General features: G+C 45.8%; 1 protein-coding gene and 1 non-coding gene across 2 annotated transcripts in view; both read right to left on the bottom strand.

The window, feature by feature from the left end:
• Positions 1 to 35: 35 nt before the first annotated feature.
• The window catches only part of LOC135806323 (intraflagellar transport protein 140 homolog), a 35,524-nt gene continuing 17,722 nt past the window's right edge, over positions 36 to 17,837 (bottom strand). The window contains exons 13-33 of the mRNA XM_065320493.1: positions 17,248 to 17,368; positions 16,723 to 17,022; positions 16,263 to 16,350; positions 15,526 to 15,569; positions 14,863 to 15,059; positions 14,202 to 14,382; positions 13,848 to 13,931; positions 13,284 to 13,390; positions 13,006 to 13,101; positions 12,351 to 12,483; positions 11,979 to 12,050; positions 11,335 to 11,406; positions 10,926 to 10,999; positions 10,125 to 10,176; positions 8,934 to 9,116; positions 7,925 to 8,009; positions 7,439 to 7,560; positions 6,580 to 6,792; positions 5,277 to 5,449; positions 2,691 to 2,832; positions 36 to 1,272 (exon numbers count right to left, since the gene is read on the bottom strand). Of these exons, the coding sequence (XP_065176565.1) occupies positions 1,054 to 1,272; positions 2,691 to 2,832; positions 5,277 to 5,449; positions 6,580 to 6,792; positions 7,439 to 7,560; positions 7,925 to 8,009; positions 8,934 to 9,116; positions 10,125 to 10,176; positions 10,926 to 10,999; positions 11,335 to 11,406; positions 11,979 to 12,050; positions 12,351 to 12,483; positions 13,006 to 13,101; positions 13,284 to 13,390; positions 13,848 to 13,931; positions 14,202 to 14,382; positions 14,863 to 15,059; positions 15,526 to 15,569; positions 16,263 to 16,350; positions 16,723 to 17,022; positions 17,248 to 17,368 (2,758 nt within the window). The 3' untranslated portion in view covers positions 36 to 1,053. The remainder of the gene's footprint in view (positions 1,273 to 2,690; positions 2,833 to 5,276; positions 5,450 to 6,579; positions 6,793 to 7,438; positions 7,561 to 7,924; positions 8,010 to 8,933; positions 9,117 to 10,124; positions 10,177 to 10,925; positions 11,000 to 11,334; positions 11,407 to 11,978; positions 12,051 to 12,350; positions 12,484 to 13,005; positions 13,102 to 13,283; positions 13,391 to 13,847; positions 13,932 to 14,201; positions 14,383 to 14,862; positions 15,060 to 15,525; positions 15,570 to 16,262; positions 16,351 to 16,722; positions 17,023 to 17,247; positions 17,369 to 17,837) is intronic.
• Trnah-gug (transfer RNA histidin (anticodon GUG)) lies at positions 3,990 to 4,061 on the bottom strand. The gene has a single exon. It is a non-coding gene; the product is annotated as a tRNA-His (tRNA).

The following is a 17,837-nucleotide window of genomic DNA, read 5'->3' as shown; positions in this document are numbered from 1 at the left end:
GCATATGTAGTAGTAGACTACGGGATGACACGAGCTTTAGCAGTATCCATCTTAGCACTTCAAGTTCAACATTACAACAAAATCTTGTCACTGCAATAAAAACTTTAAACAAAAAGACAAATACATTGTAAACAAGCATTTCGGAGACAGCAGTTTTAATAATAATTATTATTATAGCTACTTGAAGTACAAGTAGGTAATCGCACTGTAAGCATTTCCTATAATAATTATTATGTCGACATGTATGTGTAAAATGTTATACGATGATCGCAAGGCACACAACGAATGGGAAAGAGAGGATTTGTTCAGAACTGTTTTCTTGTTACATTCATCAGTGAATCTACGTAGCAATGCTCTTTCCCTTTCGTTGTGTGCCTTACGATCATTGTATAACATTTTACACATAAATGTCGACACAATATTATAGGAAATGCTTACAGCGCAATTAGTCCTCCTTTTGTAGCTGTATTAAAAATACATTGTAGTGCTGATAACAGTACATCTGCATATGCACAGCTTGACACCATTATTGCGTCTTGTCAACATGAGAACAAGAATAATAATAAAATATTCTGGTAGTTTTGAGATAAATCACTACTGGTTAGAAAAAAAGGGCTACTAAGTACTAGTATTAAAAAGCAAGGTCATGAATGACAGTGCAGACCTGTAATACCGGTAATACCATTGTGCACTCAAAATGTTGTACCAGGTCCCATGCAGTTCTCTACCTTTTACCTAACTGTAGGCCTTCATGGCTTACCGGTAAGAACAAAACATTGCACTTTCACTCATAGTCCAAATATAATGATAACTACTACAGGACCACACCAATACAAGCAGAACAATAGAGAGCAGCATTCACAGTGACTGGAAAAGCTACTAGGCTTAATAATAACGACCAAATGACGAAACATCGATGGTGTCATCTCCTTGTATTCTCAAACCCATTGGTCACAGAAGTGAGAGGCAAGAAGCTTGCGGGGTGCACAGGTCCAGACTGCACAGGATCAGTTGCAACACACAGCCGCGCACAGCAGAGTGCAGTTAACTGCTTCACACGCCCAACTCATCGGCAATGTCATCATCATCGTCATCGCTGGGTGCATCGGCGGCTGCGCCACCACGCTGTGCAGCACCGCGATCACCACCCAGGCCACGGCCAAGCGGTATGCCAAGGGAACGATGCACATTCTCAATGATACTGAGGGGAATGTAATAGGCCATGTCCTGGCCAGACAGCAGTGGACTGAGTTCTTGCATCAACTCATATGCCTGCACGATAAAATAGGAAGAAAGAGACATTTCCAAAAAGGCCATTTACGCTCTGTACATTTTCGTCATACAGTGTACATGACATGATGTATTTGCTTGTTGCCATATTTGGAGATGGTGGCAGCCTGCCTTGCTATGGTCCAGGGCACTCTACTTTCGACAGAACACCATTTTCAGTTTCAACCTCGTGTAGCGCTCAAAGAAATGTGCTGAATTCAATAGTCTTGCGATCGTATTCAATGGACGAGTTATAATTATTACAAGTTCTGGACCCAGGTTTGAAAATTCTCGAATGACCAGCAGAATGAGTGGATTACGGCAATGTGAATGAACAACTGGCTGACTGGCTGGAGTGTGAAACCGTGGAAAGAATTTACATACATGTATACCGTAAAGTACCGCGAGAGCCCCCCCCCCACCCACCGCCACCCCCCCCCCCCCCACCGCCACCCCCCCCCCCCACCCACCGCCACCCCCACCCACCGCCACCCCCCCCCCACCCACCGCCACCCCCCCCCCCCCACCGCCACCCCCCCCCACCCCACCCCACCCCCCACCCCCCCACCCCCCCCCCCCACCCACCGCCACCCTTTCGTGGTCGTGTTTCGGAGGTGGGCTCCTGTCTGTAGGTCATACAAGATGGACCTTGCAAACACATTGCACGTTGTGCAGTCACTCCGTACTCAGTTTACCTTGAAGCGGCGGATGCGAGCTCTACACACAAACATACTGAGTAGGACCTAAGTACACACAAACATACTGAGTAGGACCTAAGTACACAGAGGTTCTCAACTTTGCTGCATTCTGCCATACGATTGTCCTTTCCCTGGTTGTAAAATCAAGGTGGGGCTCTTGGGGGCTTTACGGTACAACTCCTCGTTCAAAAACAGCAATATACATGCGGTAGACATGCGTGATGTCAAGAAAGTGTACACCAAATGTATCTGGCAGGAAAATTAGAAATGCCGCTCTTTCACTTTAGAATGGACGGAAGTGGAGTCCGTGGACTCTGACAAAGAAAATCTGTGTAATCGAACAGTGCATGCATCGTAAGGAAATCTAAAAATGGACAGAACTGTCGGTAATTGAACGCGCCCAATGCCTAGGGCTAAGTGTCACCACAGGGACCACACTGATAAAATTTAATAGAGTTGCGCACTCTCGGGGGGGGGGGGGGGGGGGTATGTACTCTCGATGCTGTATTGCATGGAATTGGAGTTGAAGTTACAGAGGACATGGCAGTGAAGGATAATTTAACTTCCAAATTATTTGGTGATGTGATACACAACAGTAACAGCATAGAGTTGGTGGACAGTGGATGAGTGGATGAGTGGAATGCTACACATGCTATGTGACATACAGTCAAAGTTCAAGCATGCTAAGCATTACCAAACAGATAGAATGAAGTAGTTCCTCACCTCTCGAGCATCTCCTCTCTGTGCATAATATTCAACCATGAGGGAGTAGATGTCCCCGAAGGCAACAGCAGTCTCCACATCTGCTTGACCAATGAGTGCTCTGCACTGCACCAGGCTGGCCTCCGGATCCGTTTTCATCAGCCTAGCAATACAGGACAGGAAAAAACCCAACATTATCATTGGCAAGGGATAGTCGAAAAGGTTGACCTCCCTGATACACATACCATACAGTTTGTGCAGCACGCATCCCACAATTGATATCCAAGCTGCTACTGCCTCACAGGTTTTATGCATCACTCCACTGTAGTGGCTGGCGTCCTGGGCCAGTGTGTCACTATTCGCAAGGTTGACTGTACGCTTTTAAATATTGACGTCCACTTTCAGTTTCTTCTGTTTTACACTAGTTAGCGGGACTTCACAGCTTTCGTCTTTTTGTACCTGATAAGCAATGGAGTTGATATGGAATCAACGTCCACATTTGTTCAAGTACAAGGGAATGGTTTGGGTGTAAAACACCGGGATTATTGTGCTATCAGTCGTGTGCTCCGTGTGATGAGGTCAGAAAAAAGGTTGAGACAGGAAATTCACAAAAGGAGACAAACACACAATTGCGATGGCAGGATACATTTAGACCTTGTCCTAGGTCTTGTTTTCTAATTTCAATCCATGTTAGGTAGTGTCATTGTACTGGTCACATACCACAGTGTATACCAGGTACACACGGACGGTGTCGGGCTAGTTTCCAGCACACATTAGTATTGTTTTTCAAAAGTTTTGGGGTTCAAAATCCTTTGTTCTACTGTACTGGGTTTGCATCTCCATTCATTGTGTTTATCTTGCCCGTAAAAGAGGCTTATACTGTCGTGGACATGGAAATCCGGTCGCACGTCTAGCGGCCTGAAGGCGCTGGCCATGCAGCCACAGGTACTAGTACTAGTACTAGGTAAGCAGTACACCATGGTACACACATGCATGTATTACGCGCTGCTGGTCGCATCGGATCAACAAACGTTACATGATTGTGCACTCAACATTCTGTACGCGCTGAGGGCGCCGGCCCGGTCAATCGACTGGATTTCCATGTCCACCACAGTAGTATACATTTAGACCACTTCTCTCTAGCATCAAAATGCAAAATATTGTACTGTTATAATATTCTTGATATTCAGCTACGATTTGGCATGATACAGACGTACACTTAGCAAAAGCGAAACCTCCCTCACCAACAGTTTTGCCTTGGTCCTTTTCTCTGGGAATTGAACACGTTTCACGTCTTGAGAAAAAAAGAAAAAAAAAGTGTGCTGTGACCAGGATTCGAACCTGGGTTACTACGGCCACAACGTAGGGTCCTAACCACTAGACGATCACAGCTTGCTATTTGAGCACACATGCAGTGGTACGCCTGCTGCATTCAAAAGGACACTGGGTCGTTCTCAACTTCTTTGCCTGAATACAGCCCATGCAGGCCTGTTGCCGTGACTATGGATCCCAAAGGCGAAAATGAGTCGTTTGCCATGTAGACGATGTAGAGCAGTGCACTTCATTCTCTCTTCACATCATGCCCTTTGTTTCTTATTTCTCCTACCTTCTCTCTTCAGTCTTCACACTCCCATGAGTACAGCAGATACTACAGTGTCAACAGCAAACGGGGAGCAGGGTTCTAGCCACACCCTACTGATTTGGTCGAATTTTGTGTTTTTTAACTTTTTTTCATGCCATTCAACGCAGTCGGTAGTCACTACTAGAGGGTTTATAGGCGAATCACACGACAGGCAAATCCACGTTTACAGTAAAGTCACCATGGAGATATTCATGCGGGCGACCAAAATTTGTCCGTGAGAATCAAAAGTATCCATGGCCTTTTTGCCCGCGGCTGCACTTATCGGCGGGCACTTTTACAGTTATGAGCCTGTGAGGTCGTACTATCGTACGGTAGTCTTGAACCCTGGTTGTTTGGCCTTTGCCTTTGGGTACTCATTCCAATTCACTACGGTATCACCACAGTAACGCCGAGTACTCTCGGGAGCTCTGGCCACCACCCGCGGCTGTGTGAACTGCACTTCCTGCAGGCAACTGACAAACGTGGATTTGCCTGTCGTGTGAATCGCCTACTATATAAAGGCACACTCGTCTGGGGTGAAGTCGTGGTTTCGCCCCCGTACGGTGCATTTGGCATGGCAAGACAATTTTGGAAATAGGAAAAGATGGATTACGGGTAACTGTTTTCCATGCTCGCCCCCTACTATTTTGACCTGGCTAGAACCCCGGGGGAGTGCGTGCAGACGAGGGGATATTTTCAAAGGGGGAACACGGCGAGCGATTGGAAGTCAGGACGCACGCATGTGTCCAACCCATACAACAGTACATACAGTACAATGTTACATTGTGCTGTATCATGCCTGTATGTACTTCGAAGTACAGCTAAGTGAGCTAATGTATTTCAACGAATACAACCGCCCAGCATCCTTGTTTTCCCTTGTTTGCCCTGGTGCAACAACCATACCATGTAGCATGCAGACGAAAGAGATGGATAGGCAAAATAAAACAATACCAGTTTATTAAAGAGGCAGAGGAAAAGAAACTTACGCCTTTGTCTCCAGAAACTTGCGCATCAGGGAAATTCTGGTCTCCAGGAAATCAACACGTGACTCCAGGGTGACGACGTCATCAGACTTGCGCTTGGCTTTCTGAAGATAGCGCACGGCCTGCTCCAGGGCACCCATTGCTTTCTCGTAGTCCCGGTACTCATCCAGTTCACACTACAGCACGTGTTCACATCCACAACACCACACGGTTCAAGTACACGTGTGTACATGTGTACAGCGAATGACCTTAGGGGCCGTTTACATGAGGAAAATAAGCCCGGGCTTATTCGCCTCGGGCTTATTTTTCAACCGTTTACATGACGGTTGTACGGGGCTGAGTTCAGGTGAGTGACTGCGAGTTCTGCGCGCATTATATTTTTCAAATCGCACATGAACGCAGTGGTAAATGTTCGTGTTTGATGAAATTTGGATCAAGAAATGCCGGCTCAGGTTTCTACTGCCTTTCCAATTGTCACTTATTTTTCGAGAAGGTGAAGGATGGGCTAGGACCTTCCACTGGACAAAAACCAGAAGAAAACATACCAAGAAATAAATAAAAGAGACGCACTGTCCACGGCCACATTCTCTCAGGTTCACGAGGCAAAATCGAAAAATACGGAAAAACTCGCTTATAAGCCCTTCTTGACCGTTTACATGACAAAATAAGCCCTGGGGGTTGGATAAGCTCGGGGGTCAAGGGTAGGGCTAGTTCAGCTCGGGGCGAGCTGAATAAGCCCGCCTGACCATGTAAACGCGCTCTCTAAAATGACTGGGTGACTGATCAAGGGGGGATTATCGTAAGCCTAGGGTTGAATAAGCCCGGGCTTATTTTTCTCATGTAAACGGCCCCTTACTCTGCTTGTGTCGTCACCACCCTCCCACCACAAGCCATGCAAACCGCATGTCTACACTGCACAATGCAACTTTGCGTGATAACAGGAGCATTTTTGCCATAAGCATAGTGCTTTGGCGCACTGTAGCATGTTCGAAAAATTAGAAGGTCCGAATAGTTAGACATTTTTTCCTGCAATGTACATATTTATATGGTCTATACCAGGGAGTTGTAAAATTTACGACTCCCTGGTATTTTACGACTCCCTGGTCTATACGAGTATAGTGCACAGAGCACACATTAAACTAAAAACACACAGTGTGCAGATGTGAGACGTTTTAACAGAAGCACTATAATCCAATAAGCAAATACGACAGGGTTGCAGTTTCCAGCAAGGGTGCACACATAGTTGATATGCAGGTGCGAGACTGAAAGTGCACATACAAACAGCGTGCAATAGAACGTCCCTTACCGAAGCACAGGCTTCATAGAAACTAGCCAGTGGCTCTGGAGCCCTGGCCTTGGTATACATTGACACAATGTGAGTGACAACGGACGGATCGTTATGCCAGCCCTGCAGCTGCAACCAGTTGGCCGCCATCAAGAACAATTCCTTGTTCCGGCTGGCATTGGCATACAGTAGGATTGTCTCAACCTTGCCGTGCTTCAGGAGGGCTTTCATTGCCTAGTGAGCAAAGTGAAGATTACACAAGGAACACAGCATGCTACTGTACTGTATTGTATTGTACTGTACTTCATTAGCTGAACAGTATAAGGGTGCTGTGTGGTAAGGTACTATCCACTAAAATAGGTCTGCAGATGCATACCTGATAACCATCCCAATTCGGCCAGGACCATCCTGATATCGAGGGTGGTAATAGGCACCCAAAAGTGCATTTGTCACATGCCTCACAGCTATATTTGTACACATTTTCATAGCTAGGTATCTCATTGTCCCTAATTCAGGTTTGCCAAGGTTGGCAGGCATGCAGATGCTTTCAAAGATCTGCAGCTAGCAATAGTACAGGTGCTTTGAAGCCTAGGGCACACTATACTTGAGATACTACTTCAGTACATGTAGCTCACAACAAGAGCAGATGTCCGTATACAGTATCCACAGACAACGCCAGTCCTGCTGACCTCCGCCGGAAGACAGTAACTAGTGAGAGTAATACTTGAGTGTGCACCAAACCGACATGTACGATACACTAACAACAAAGGTGATAGTGATGACAACAATAAGGACATGTAAGCACATTTGCTTTGCCCGTGCAAGAGGCTTTTCACACAATAAGGACAGTGAGGACAGTGGGGACATTTCTAATACTGACCTTGATAGGCATTTCACCTTGTGTGAACTTCTTGCATGCTAGCTGGAATGAGCCTTGCTCTTCAGCACACATGGCCATCCTCTCCAACAAGACTCTACGCTTCTCCTTCTCAACTTCATTATCTGGACACAAAAGTCAAGACACAGAGGGTAATGGGGTGTGATCCTTTCGGTGGAATTAATTTGTGTTTCCTAACAATAAGTCTCCGTCCATCAACATTATCTGCTGAGCAGTAGACTGTAAGATCTGATGTTTGTCACACACTTCACCAAAACAGTGCAAGGCTTGCAGCTTGCTCTAATGATGGCCCTATAGGCAGATGTTTGGTGCTACCTTGTAAGAATATTGACATGTAACATGTTGTCATGCACCTGTTCGCATTAGATCCAGTTGAGCTACAAAGTTGAAGGGCCAGCATTAGTTCATGCAGCAAGACTGCTGGACTGGCCAGTTTTGACCGCACGAAATTCTGCGCACAAAACGCACCCGTCTTTGGCGGTGTCATTCTCTCCGCCATCTCCTTGGTTAGCTCAATCCGGTGCCTGGAACACAGTTCTATTGCATCAACATACTGCACAAAGGCAAACAGAAGAAGAGGACATCCACATACACAGTACACATTCAATCTCCGGACAGCTAGCTGTTTCGACCTTGTTAGATCTCGTCAGCGGAACTCACAAGTGACCGGCCGAACCGATCGCAGTGAAGTCTAATGAATGACAAATCATTTTTGAACTGGCTCAACACATCAAAGTCAGAGTGTTCTAACTGTGATAAACACAGCAAGCTTTGCACCAGGGCAGACAGTTTGACGCTAACCAGAAAAAGTGCTCCACCAAGCCGAGGCGAGGGAGTGTAATTGCGTACAGTAGCTATGTTGCACTGTTTCCACCTGCCTATATCTGTACAGGCAATCCCTGCATATTCAGTCCTTAGTTACCTGGTGCTCTCAACAAGCAGAACATCTAGAATCTTTCAGTACAGATTTACATTGCCCACTTTGTGCACAGCGTACAACAAATGAATTCACAACAAAAGGAAAGGATATGACATATCAGACAGATGTGACATGACCACACAAGCACAATACTAGTCCTATTTTTTCAGGCAATTTTTTCTTTTTACAGTACAACCGTCACTGTTCGCTCTTTTATAAAACATATTTTTAGTTTTGACATTCATGCGTACATGATTGTGCAACATTGTTTTTGAGTTTTGCCCGTACAAGAGGCTTCCTCTCACTATAATTATAAAAAATGCTAGTCTTCATAACGGGTACTAATACTAGTACATGTACATCACCAGCTGTTGGGAAGTTTTTTGTCAGTGTTTCGGCGTTTCAGGCCAGTGCCAAAATGGTCGGAATTAGGTACATTTACATAATAAGCGTAATGATACTGGCCTCATAACTACTCAGCACCTGCACACTACACACACATGTCCATGCACACTACACATTACACAGTGTCAGCAGAGTAATACCAACGTGACTTACTTTCTTGGCTGACACCAAGATCGGCACGGCACGCTCGTGTTGCCCGTTGGACAGGAAGAAGTCAGCACAGCGCATCAGCAGCTCTGGGTCTGTGTCGTCATCCAGGTCAGCCGCTATGCTGTCCAGTGCATCATACTCCTTAGAGTTGAACGCCAGCTCGATAGCCTTGGCCACAGCACCACCCTAACGGAAAGACAACAAGGTCAGACACAGTGTGTTGGAGCTCGTCGATCAAACAGGCAGCGTTTGGACGAATTGTTCAGCATGAAAATACTGCCCTGGGCACTAACATACACACACGCAGAGTACATGCCATACAGATGTCGCTATTTGCTAGGTTCAAAATATGTAGTCAAAGGGTCACTGGGTCAGAAGATTGTGTCATTATTCGCCAGTTGTTCTTTTTTCTTCTTTTTTTCTACGAGTGCACATTGCCTCCAATCTGGTTAGAATTGAGGAGCAAAAGGTTGGTGAGACCTAGTGTACTCGGCCGACCCTCAGGTCTTGGCCTCTACTCATATTGAGCTAGATGCATCAATACCGTGAAAAAAATAAGAGGAAAGGGGAGAGGGAGAGGAATAGTGTTATACAACAGGTTGTCACAAGGTTACTGTAGGATGATTCAGGTTTGGCTTTGGTATGGCATTAGTCATTGCATGCACACGGGCAGAGCATGACATACTGGGGACCATGGCTATCGTCTGTAGGTGCTCACTTCAGAAGCTTAGAGACTATCTGGATAGGTGGAGACGCTATCGTAACCTATTCAGGATGCAAATTGAAATATCAGGATTCCACTCACAACAGCACAGGAACTTAGTTTCGCCAGAGTTGACATTGATGTACATTATCGTGAGAAGAAACTAGTAGAACTCACATGGAACACATACTGTAAAACATGTTATTTTAGGTGCATTAAAATTTCGGTGGCAGGAACCTGCCAGGTTTCAGGTGTAATTTAGAATTAGGTGACCAGCGTTCCCTTCACATACAGTGCATACTCTAGTGCCTTTTAGGTGTAACTTAAATTTAGGTGCCTGGTTTCTCTATCGAAATCACCGAAATTAAAGTTACACCGAAAATTACATGTTTTACAGTACCCATAGTGTGCATAGTATGTACAGTGCACATAATGTGTGTACATAATGTGTGCACATAATGTGTGTACATGACATTGTATTCATGACTTACCTTCTGGTACAGAATCACAGCATTACTGTGCACTCCATTCATGTCAAAGTACCTACAGTTGACAGCAAGTGGAGCAAGAGCAGCTTTCTCAATTGCAAAGCTGAGTGTTTACCTCCCTAAAAGGAGTCATCCAGTCTGAACCGTGTGAAAAAGACCAAGATCTTAACATTGACAACCTACTTTGAAGTACGAATCTTGAGAAACCAAATTAGGGAGCATACCTCACACAAGCTCATCCAGATCAAGCAGACACACAGTGTACAAGGGGAAAAAGAGAGTCGTTTTTGTTCCAATTGTGGGTGTTCTCCTCATACACACACACACACACACGCGCACGTGCACGCACACACAGACGCACGCGCACACACAGACGCACGCACGCACGCACACACACACACACACACACACACACACACACACACACTTGCTATGCAAGTACTCCTATGGTATCTACTTTAGATTGGAAGCTGATCACGGTCAAACGGCCTAGGTTTGCTGCGCAAGTTGCTGAGTTGCCTCGCACATGTCCTGTTCTCCAAGCGGAGGCACATCTTCATGGACAGTAATCACAGAGTTTATTCGGTAGGTTGCAATTTCCAGTACTCAATGGTGGTATACCTACAACCTAAAATTAGATTCCACCCAATTCCATGAGAACTTGAGACATACCGGCAGCAGGTACTGAATACAATAGTACATGTACTTCAAGTATCAGCAACACACCACTGAACACCACTGAAAAGAAGTGCGTTTAGAGTAGCAGAATTTGAATGCAAGGAAAGACAGGCGACGGTAACTTACTCAGCAACTTCCACCTTGTCTTCTTTCGTACTGCGCAGAGCTAAACCCATCAGTTCATGATCCATGTGACATTCCTGAAGCGAACATTTTAGCAGGTAGCAAAACTTCATTGCTAGGCGATAATGCCCAGAAATCAGATCATGGGTAATGGAAAAGAAATTAACATGCCCCACTTCACAATACGATGTTCAACAGGTCACAATGACTGTGTGAATTAATTGATACCATAGCCAAGTGTGGAGTGCACATGCAAGAGTGAGTGAGAGAGAGAGAGAGAGAGAGAGAGAGTGAGAGAGAGAGAGAGTGAGAGATAGATAGATAGGGAGAGAGAGAGAGAGAGAGAGAGAGAGAGAGAGAGAGAGAGGGAGAGTGAGAGAGAGAGAGGGGGGGGGGGGGTATTAACACATACCTTTGCTACACGGATTGCATTCGTGTATGCCAAGGCCAAAGAATAGAACTCGACGGCCTGAGATGTCATTTCCTAATACAGAAAACAGCGGAGAAAATGAGAGACAGAACACAGTGGGTCAAGCAGAAGGAGCTGATTTTTGTGCTGACATTCAAATATGCCATCTTTTCATTCCACACATATCGAAGTATGCAGGAAGGCAAAAAATGACCATCTAGGGCAAACACGTTTCACCGATGAAACTTTCCCCATAGATTACGAGAGTACAGTCAACTCCGCTAATAATGACTGCGGATATACTGTAACGACAATTCGCGAATAATGACAGTATGTCCATGCCCAGAGCAAAGTCCCTTCTAACTGTAATACATAATGAGACTTCGGGCATAAGGACACTTTTCTGATACCCCACCGAGTGTTGTTATATGTGAAGTTGACTGTATACACATTGCACGTAGCATTAACTTCCATTTTTGCAACACTTGCACTTAGCTGCTTTCAGTCCAAGGCAAGTTGTGATCGCCACTCGACATAGAAACACAGACATGCAGTAATCCTAGTCTGAACGACAGCAAACACATCGGACATTCGCCCTCGTGCAAAATAATTATTCTAGATGAAAACAAGTTGGTCAGCAGCCTTACAGCCTGTTCACATTGCTTTGCAAAGTGGAAGCAAGCAGCCTTGTTACCACTGCGACGAGCCACAGTTGCAGCCTGATCAGGCAAACAACACAAGATAGAGATACAGAAAACACGACAGCTCATGCATTCAGAAGCGTAGCAAGAGTGGCATGGTAATTACACAAAAGATGGATACACACACGTACACACACACTGTCTGATTCCTGTTCTTAGGAGCTGCCCTGATCGGAGACTTAAAAAAAAAGGCTTCCGTGTACAAGTACAAGTTATCTGTGATTGAAAGTCAATATAGATTACGACAAGAGTACATAACCATGTACTCTTGATTAAGACTATTGCTTTAATTGTTGTTGCATAATGGGGTAGGTTTACCTCTTGGTATCTGTCACTGAAGCAGAGGATTCGCACTTGATTGAGGTGATCAGCACATTCAGAGTAGTACTCTAGAGCCATGTCTAGCTCATCCATACTCTCTAGATAGGAGCCCCAGTAGCTGGACAACTCACTGCACAGCCATGAAAGCGAGCACACACACATACACACATACACACACACCACACACACATACACACAGCCAAGATGCCTCTGTCTACGCTTTCAAACCGAAAATAACATGTTTCACAGTATCAAATTGAAACAAGGAGAATGGCGGGGCACAAGTTATGCGTTAGAGTCCACCAAATAAACCAGGTTTTCCTTGGCTCACCATCCGAGTACTTTTACAGTATCTCAATCAAATTTTCGGCCAGGAGCCATCATCAGAATTGAGGTGAAAAACCAAAAAAAATAGCAACATTCATAGCCGAATCACAGGGCGAATCACAGGCCGAATCACAGGGGAATCACAGGCCGAATCACAGGCCGAATCACAGGCCGAATCACAGGCAAATCACAGGCGAATCACAGGGCGAATCACAGGGTGAATCACAGGCGAATCACAGGGCGAATCACAGGCCGAATCACAGGCCGAATCACAGGCCGAATCACAGGCGAATCACAGGTGAAAGGCATACATGTGGTGATGTACCTATTGTGGCTCTTAGCGACGTATGTCTGAAGCTCCGCCGGATTTGACGCAAGCATTCTTGGTACATCCTTGATGTGGGTTCCCGCTTTCTCAAAGCTGCAGACGCACACATACAATGTACAGAAAGCGACGCAATAATTTAGAATACAGCCAATCAAGTCCACCACTGGCATCGCACAGGAAAAATATATCCTAGATGTTTCTCTCCTATATTATTTCTCTCCCAAAGTACTATTAAAATTGCTCCCATGCCAAGAACACAAAGGCAGGCCTCTTACAATTGTGCAGCTCCTTTGGTATTGCCTTCCAACTCCAGGCGCTTGGCATGAGCATAGTGGGTGTTGCGCAGACGGATAGGATCATGGTCCTGCGCCACTCGCACGGCCTGGATAAAATCAATGCAGACACAACCAGACAGAAGCAAAGCAAAACATGTAAGTTTGCACAGTATGTCAGTATGTATACACAATAGTGTTTTCAGTAAAGATGACCAAGCACACGGAACTGACACTTGATTACGTCAAACGAGCCAGCGGGGTAGTTAGGTCCCTGCGGTTACTGCGATCATTACTAATCCCACCATGCGCATGCTTAGTTTCTCTGTGTGTCTCTGTCTCTGTCTGTCTGTCTCTCTCTCACTTAGTCTTTTTCTCAGTGTTCAACTGTTACTTCAACATGTCTGTCATCTCCTTCGATATTTCCCCAATACCAATGTCTTTCCGTCCTCCCCAGTTGTCTGATTGTGAGTGCTGGAAAAACCTCTGTCAGAAATTCAACACTGAAAGGGAAAAAGCAAAGAAAGCAAAAGCAAAGAAAGGCAAACCGAGCAAACGGAGTCTCACCGAATCCCAGTCATCCCTTGCACGGTGCAGGTCATTGAGAAGATCAAAGCGTCCACAACCGGTGAGCAGCTCAACAGCATCATCCTACAACAACAACAACAACAACAACAGCAGCAGCAGCAGCAGCAGCAGCAGCAGCAGCAACAACAAACAAGAGCAGCAGGGGCGGCAGCGGCAGCAGCAACAAATTGTCAACAATAGCAACATATGTTATATGGGCTACATGCCTTTGCGACAATAACTATTATGAAACACCAGCACTTAAAGTATGTTGTGCAGATACTTGTAGGAGAGACAGTAGCAAAGAAGAACTGGTGCGATGATACGAAGGATCGGGAAGAGACAATAACTTACTAGCATTCCCAAGTGGATAGCTATAACTGCCAGCTGAGCCTCTGATTCATCGCCGCCTGTCTTAGCATCTCTCATGGCACGCAGCGCAGTCACATCTCCCATGTTACTGATGCAAGCGGAGGCTACATCCAGTCGCTGTGCTTTCACACACATCTTGGCCAGGTTCTGCCAAATGCTATTGCTGTAGAAGCAGTGACACAAGAAAATGTATACACATTTAACTTGATATTGTTGTTGTTGCTGATATTGTATTTTACTTCAGGATAACGAATATGCCACTGTCATCAGTTTGAACGGCAAATTTCAAAACACAGGAAACTCGGAGAAGACTGGGACTCTTTACAGGCCCTCACCATTATAGAGTGGACTTTCAAAACACCCACACTTATACTGGCAGTAATTAGGAATTGCCCGTAACTAGACGGGAGTGCTCGGATCTGGGGAGTCCGGATTAGAGGAATTCTACTGTATTATTTTTCATTTTCTCCCCGCGTATCAAGTGTGCACTGTACCACCCGCACAGTCAAGAGAGGAACAGGCTGAACCAACTCATGGAAAGGGACTGAGCAAGTTAATTGCAATTCTTCCACTCAAACTGCAACGTTGCAACACAAGACATCATCACATATTTATATGGCTCCACTCCCAGACGAAAACAAACCTTTTGATCTTGCTGATCCTACTGAACGCCTCGTCCAAGTTGCCCAGCGTCAAGTGAAAGCTGAAGTCCAGGAGAGCAGAGCATGTGCTTGCATCGCCCAGAACTGCCTTGTCCACGTCACTAAAGTCACGCATTGGAATCGTGGCCACTGCGGACTCCACGCCCTGGCGAACATCGAGTCCAGCAGGGTCTGAATACTGCACGTACCGGGGAAACAGAACGTCAAGTATAACAAGAGAGAGAGATCAGCAATCAGCTAGGTGCACAGTGACACTTGCCGGCACTTACAATCTCATGAAGCCATTAGATTGCTGAAATCCGTTATAAGGGGCAAATTTGTATCCTCAGATGTTTATGCATGCCACTTGCCCTCTACTATACGTTCGAAGAGCAATAACGAGGAAGACACGCAAACCAACTGCAATCTACTGAGTGTCACCTGCCTCGGGTCATGATACATCGAAGTCAGACGGCTGGAAATCTGCACAGGAACTTCAGAGGACAGTTTACCATCACAACTTGTCTTGGTGTTCAACACAAATCGACTAACGTCCCCGTGTCAACCAGGTACATGTACTACACTACGCACTACACTACAGGAACAGGTGACTAACAGCAGGAAGAACTCAATGCACAGACATCGATCCCACAGTCTGTACCCACCTTTTTAGAGAAATAGATGAATGGCGCTGAGACACCAAGGAGACCTGAGCATGAAAGAAAGATCACATACTGTAAAGCGTGAAATCTTCGCGGCGTTTTTAGTTCGCGTTTTCAGAATCCGGATAGGTTTGCGAGGTTTTAATTTTGCGATTGCAGAATTTGCTACTGTGGCATTCATGCTACACCTTCCATGGATCTCCTTTTCGCGCTGTCTAAATTTCGCGATTTCTACGCGGTCGCGAATTTCGCAGAAATTAGACCATGGCAATAATTTCACGGTTTACAGTAGACACATTGAGTTGTGCACGCCCACCCATACACATACATGCGCACGCAAGCACACATGTAGGTTACACTCGCCTGGTGTTACACACACACACACACACGCACACGCGCCCGCACGCATACAAGAAGATCGGGGTTGCCGCAAAGTTTTTTTGTCATCCCTGAAACGAACATCATTCATTAAAGAGAGGGGGGGGGGGGGTTGAGCCAAAATCGCAACTCGACCGACACTGTATATAAACATGCATGCATTCTGCGTCGTCCAGCATAGCAAGCTGCTTTCTTCTCGGAGTGGCCGGGGGGAGTACGAAAATAAAAGATGTTTGTTTCAGTGACGACCCCTTTATAGGGAAGACTCCAAGACAGTCCTAACACAGTCCTCCACCAGCAGTCCAGCACCCCGACAAGAAGCAGTCAAGCATACTGTAAAGAAGAAATTCAGAGTGCAATACCTGTGCAGTTCTTGTCAATTTGGAAGCAATCTTGGAAGAGTACACCATGCTCGCTGGTAAAGAACAAGCTGATAGCTGCCACATCCACCTGCACACAGGTAAGTACCAGAAACAAAAGAGTCAGTTACAGATACACACAGAGAGTTACAGACTATCAAATCCAGGAAATGAGGGCCGTGACCTCCACAAGTTTTAGATGCGCATAATAGATAGATAGATAGATAGATAGAGAGAGAAAGAGAGCATGCAGAGACAGGAGACGGAAGAGAAAGGCAGTAAAGAGGTATACAAACAGATCATTCGAGACTTCTGGCTGTGGATGAAGTACAGCAATAGAGCTTGGTAATGTACAGGTATCATTTCTATGTCCATCTGTCTCCCTTGGCACATTTGCACAATACGAGTGCTTCCCTGACAAGCAGATTCTGATAAACATGAGACTGATACTTCACTAGCTCACCTTGCTCTCGGGCGCACTAGCACGTCGTGGGCTAAGTTCACCGGCGGCGGTCAAGGAAGGCGTACCGCAAACACGCGCACACTCACACACTAACAGTCTGGTATCTTTCTTATCCCAGAAATGAGAAATTGGACAGCGATCCTTGGCCAGCTGCTGGATCTCATCGCTGGCAGTGGTGAGAGGTGGACTAAGCTCGGGGCAGTCATGCAGTCCAGTTGCCATCGACTCAAAGTCCATCACGTGGATGTCGTCGGTCTCAAAATCCCAGATAAAGAGTCGCGGATCAGGCACATCGGATTCCTACGCAGCAGATGCACAGTACACACTGCACTGTAGGCGCTATACGAGTATACATGTGCAGTCACCACACACAAGCAATAAATATTCAATAATCCAACAACCCCCTCAAAGCAATAAGAACGCAAAAAACATTTTTCAATACACAATAAGGTACAGTATGTTTCCTCATGGAAACACAATTCAATGTCTAAAAAAAGAATAATGCATAGAGAAGTGAAAGCTTACCGGTCGTTTAAACTGGAAACTGACAAAAGTGCAGTCAGAATTACACTGCAGGCTGTAGAAATTAGTTGTAGTGTGAGAGATCTGACGGCCAACATTAGCGCTGCGAATACATCTCGCCTCTCTATGTCAGCATAACAGATTGACAAAATAGGAAGACACATGGACAATTAAGTCAAAGTACAATCTGAATGATACAGACATACAAATACAGTGACACATGCATGCGCACGCACGCACACGCACGCACACACACACACACGAAAACGCAGCCTAAGAAGTGGAAGCACATTTTTGAGCTCCGCAGTTTTTAGTTTCCAAGGTTTTCTGGCAGCCCTTCGGCGTGGCCAAGAGGACTAGTAGTAAGTATCGAGTAGCAGGGCTGACCCACAACTGGCCGCCCTCAAGGGGCACTCAGAGGCAGAGACGAAACTTTTGGGCTCGCTTCTGGGCATTGAATCGTCGGTGCTTGAAGTTATCAAGACCCTGGCAAACCTAGCATCCGAGTCGGCCGATTGCGAGGCTCGCCTCAACAACAGAATTGATGAGCTGTCCCACAGGTGTCAGGCCCGACTGAGGAAATTGTCTCCCTC

This window comes from Sycon ciliatum, chromosome 1 (genome assembly GCF_964019385.1).
Source record: "Sycon ciliatum chromosome 1, ocSycCili1.1, whole genome shotgun sequence".
Classification (NCBI taxonomy): domain Eukaryota; kingdom Metazoa; phylum Porifera; class Calcarea; order Leucosolenida; family Sycettidae; genus Sycon; species Sycon ciliatum.
Note: the sequence above shows the minus strand (reverse complement) of the source record. Positions and strands in the feature narration are given on the sequence as shown.